General features: G+C 43.6%; 1 protein-coding gene across 1 annotated transcript in view; it reads left to right on the forward strand.

Annotated features, from left to right (window-relative positions):
- LOC107653875 (band 4.1-like protein 3) overlaps positions 1-3,049 on the forward strand; it is a 29,591-nt gene that overhangs the window by 10,368 nt on the left and 16,174 nt on the right. The window contains exons 6-7 of the mRNA XM_016440744.1: positions 2,261-2,308; positions 2,640-2,675. Of these exons, the coding sequence (XP_016296230.1) occupies positions 2,261-2,308; positions 2,640-2,675 (84 nt within the window). The remainder of the gene's footprint in view (positions 1-2,260; positions 2,309-2,639; positions 2,676-3,049) is intronic.

Here is a 3,049-nt window from a genome sequence, read left to right on the forward strand (position 1 = left end):
ACACCGGCCCGACAGGACACATGGGTAAACAAACCTTAACTAACCCTAACTAATCCATGACACCGGCCTGACATGACACATGGGTAAACTAACCCACCGACACCGGCCCAACAGGACACATGGGTAAACTAACCCACTGACACCGGATTGAAAAGGACACATGGGTAAACTAATCCTAACTAACCCACCGGCCCGACAGGACACGGGTAAACTAACCCTGACTAACACTAACTAACCCACTGACACCTGCCTGACAGGACACATGGGTAAACTAACCCTAACTAATCCACCGACACCTGCCTGACAGGACACACGGGTAAACTAACCCTAACTACCCCACCGACACCGGCCTGACAGGACACGGGTAAACTAACCCTGACTAACACTAACTAAACCACCGACACCGGCCTGACAGGTCACATTGGTAAACAAACCCTAACTAATCCACCGACACCGGCCTGACAGGACACATGGGTAAACTAACCCACTGACACCGGATTGAAAAGGACACATGGGTAAACTAATCCTAACTAACCCACCGGCCCGACAGGACACGGGTAAACTAACCCTGACTAACACTAACTAAACCACCGACACCGGCCTGACAGGTCACATGGGTAAACTAACACTAACTAATCCACCTACACCGGCCCGACAGGACACATGGGTAAACAAACCTTAACTAACCCTAACTAATCCATGACACCGGCCTGACATGACACATGGGTAAACTAACCCACCGACACCGGCCCGACAGGACACATGGGTAAACAAACCTTAACTAACCCTAACTAATCCATGACACCGGCCTGACATGACACATGGGTAAACTAACCCACCGACACCGGCCCGACAGGACACATGGGTAAACTAACCCTGACTAACACTAACTAACCCACCGACACCGGCCCGACAGGACACATGGGTAAACTAACCCTAACTAATCCACCGACACCTGCCTGACAGGACACATGGGTAAACTAACCCTGACTAACACTAACTAACCCACCGACACCGGCCGAACAGGACACATGGGTAAACTAACCCTAACTAATCCACCGACACCTGCCTGACAGGACACACGGGTAAACTAACCCTGACTAACACTAACTAACCCACCGACACTGGCCCGACAGGACACATGGGTAAACTAACCCTGACTAACACTAACTAACCCACCGACACTGGCCCGACAGGACACATGGGTAAACTAACCCTAACTAATCCACCGACACCTGCCTGACAGGACACATGGGTAAACTAACCCTGACTAACACTAACTAACCCACCGACACTGGCCCGACAGGACACATGGGTAAACTAACCCTAACTAATCCACCGACACCTGCCTGACAGGACACATGGGTAAACTAACCCTGACTAACACTAACTAACCCACCGACACTGGCCCGACAGGACACATGGGTAAACTAACCCTAACTAATCCACCGACACCTGCCTGACAGGACACACGGGTAAACTAACCCTGACTAACCCTTACTAACTCACTTAAAGCTTGATTTGAAGCACAGCTCAGGTGTTTGATCAAACATCATCATCAATAACAGCTCATAACTAACATATGAGGAAGATAGGATGCCTGGAGTGTGATCAGTCTTTGGAAATCATGCATGTTTTAGCTCAAATTATTTAGTTTGTAGACAAATAGACACATTTTTTGAAAGAAATTAACACTTTTATTCATCGAGGATGCATTAAATTGATCAAAAGTGACAGTAAAGACATTTATCACATGGGTAAACAAACCCTAACTAATCCACCGACACCGGCCTGACAGGACACATGGGTAAACTAACCCACTGACACCGGATTGAAAAGGACACATGGGTAAACTAACCTTAACTAACCCACCGGCCCGACAGGACACATGGGTAAACTAACACTAACTAATCCACCTACACCAGCCCGACAGGACACATGGGTAAACAAACCTTAACTAACCCTAACTAATCCATGACACCGGCCTGACATGACACATGGGTAAACTCTCTTTCGAACTTTCTATTCACCTGTGAGTCCTGAAAAATAAAATGTATCACGGTTTCCACAAAAATATTGTGCAGCACGGTTAATGTCAATGTTTTACTTGACTGTCTGTTCATTCCTCTAATGGCGATTGAATGAGCTGATGTCTATAATCTCATCAGCTATCAGCTCATTCCATGCAGGAAACCATGGTAACATTACCGTGTTTTACCGTGTTCTGCTTCTCTCTCTGTTCATGCTTTCTCTGGATCAGACTGATTTCACAGACACCGCTGTCGATGGAGAATTAACGGCCACCGAGGTTTGTGATCTGAGCTCGTTTCTCATCTGACCTCACATAATAACGACAGACGTGATCAGATCTCTGACGTCAGACTGAAGACTCGTGCATGGCAGAAAAAACACGAATGCAATGAACGATTACAGTAATTAGATTGCTAATTAAGATACGGCAGAGCTGTTGATGCTCTTATTAAACTTTAATCTGATAATGGCCAATAATCATAATTGTTCTTCTGGAGACGGAAACATTAAGCCTGTGATGCTAATGAGTTCAGCCTCCTGTTGATCCCAAACGTCTCATTCCTTCATATCAGTGTCATAATTTTACGCTTTTTGTGTCTTTTGTGCAGTCGGATCAGGAGGACGAATCTGAAGCAAAGACGCTGGTAAGATTCAACAGTCTCTACTTAAATATTAAAACACTTTTTTTCCACTTAAATTATTTTTCAAAATTGTAAATAAAGATTATTAGATTCTGTTTTACAAGAAAATACTATTTCAGTCTTCAATTACTTTGTTAATTACTATTTTTGTATTATTTGTGAAATTTACAAGTGGTTTCTGAGTGAAAATTGCTTCAAAAATAAATGCTATATAATTTTTTTTAGTGTACACTGAAAAAAATCAGTGTAGAAACAATTTTCACTCAGAAATCACTAGCAAATTTCACAAATAATTACAAAGAATCAGCAAATAACACATTGAATTACATATGAATTTTTGCAATGGTATTTTTTTGTAAAATGTGCTCCAATTATAT

Source organism: Sinocyclocheilus anshuiensis, unplaced genomic scaffold (assembly GCF_001515605.1).
Source record: "Sinocyclocheilus anshuiensis isolate Anshui unplaced genomic scaffold, SAMN03320099.WGS_v1.1 scaffold1994, whole genome shotgun sequence".
Lineage (NCBI taxonomy): Eukaryota > Metazoa > Chordata > Actinopteri > Cypriniformes > Cyprinidae > Sinocyclocheilus > Sinocyclocheilus anshuiensis.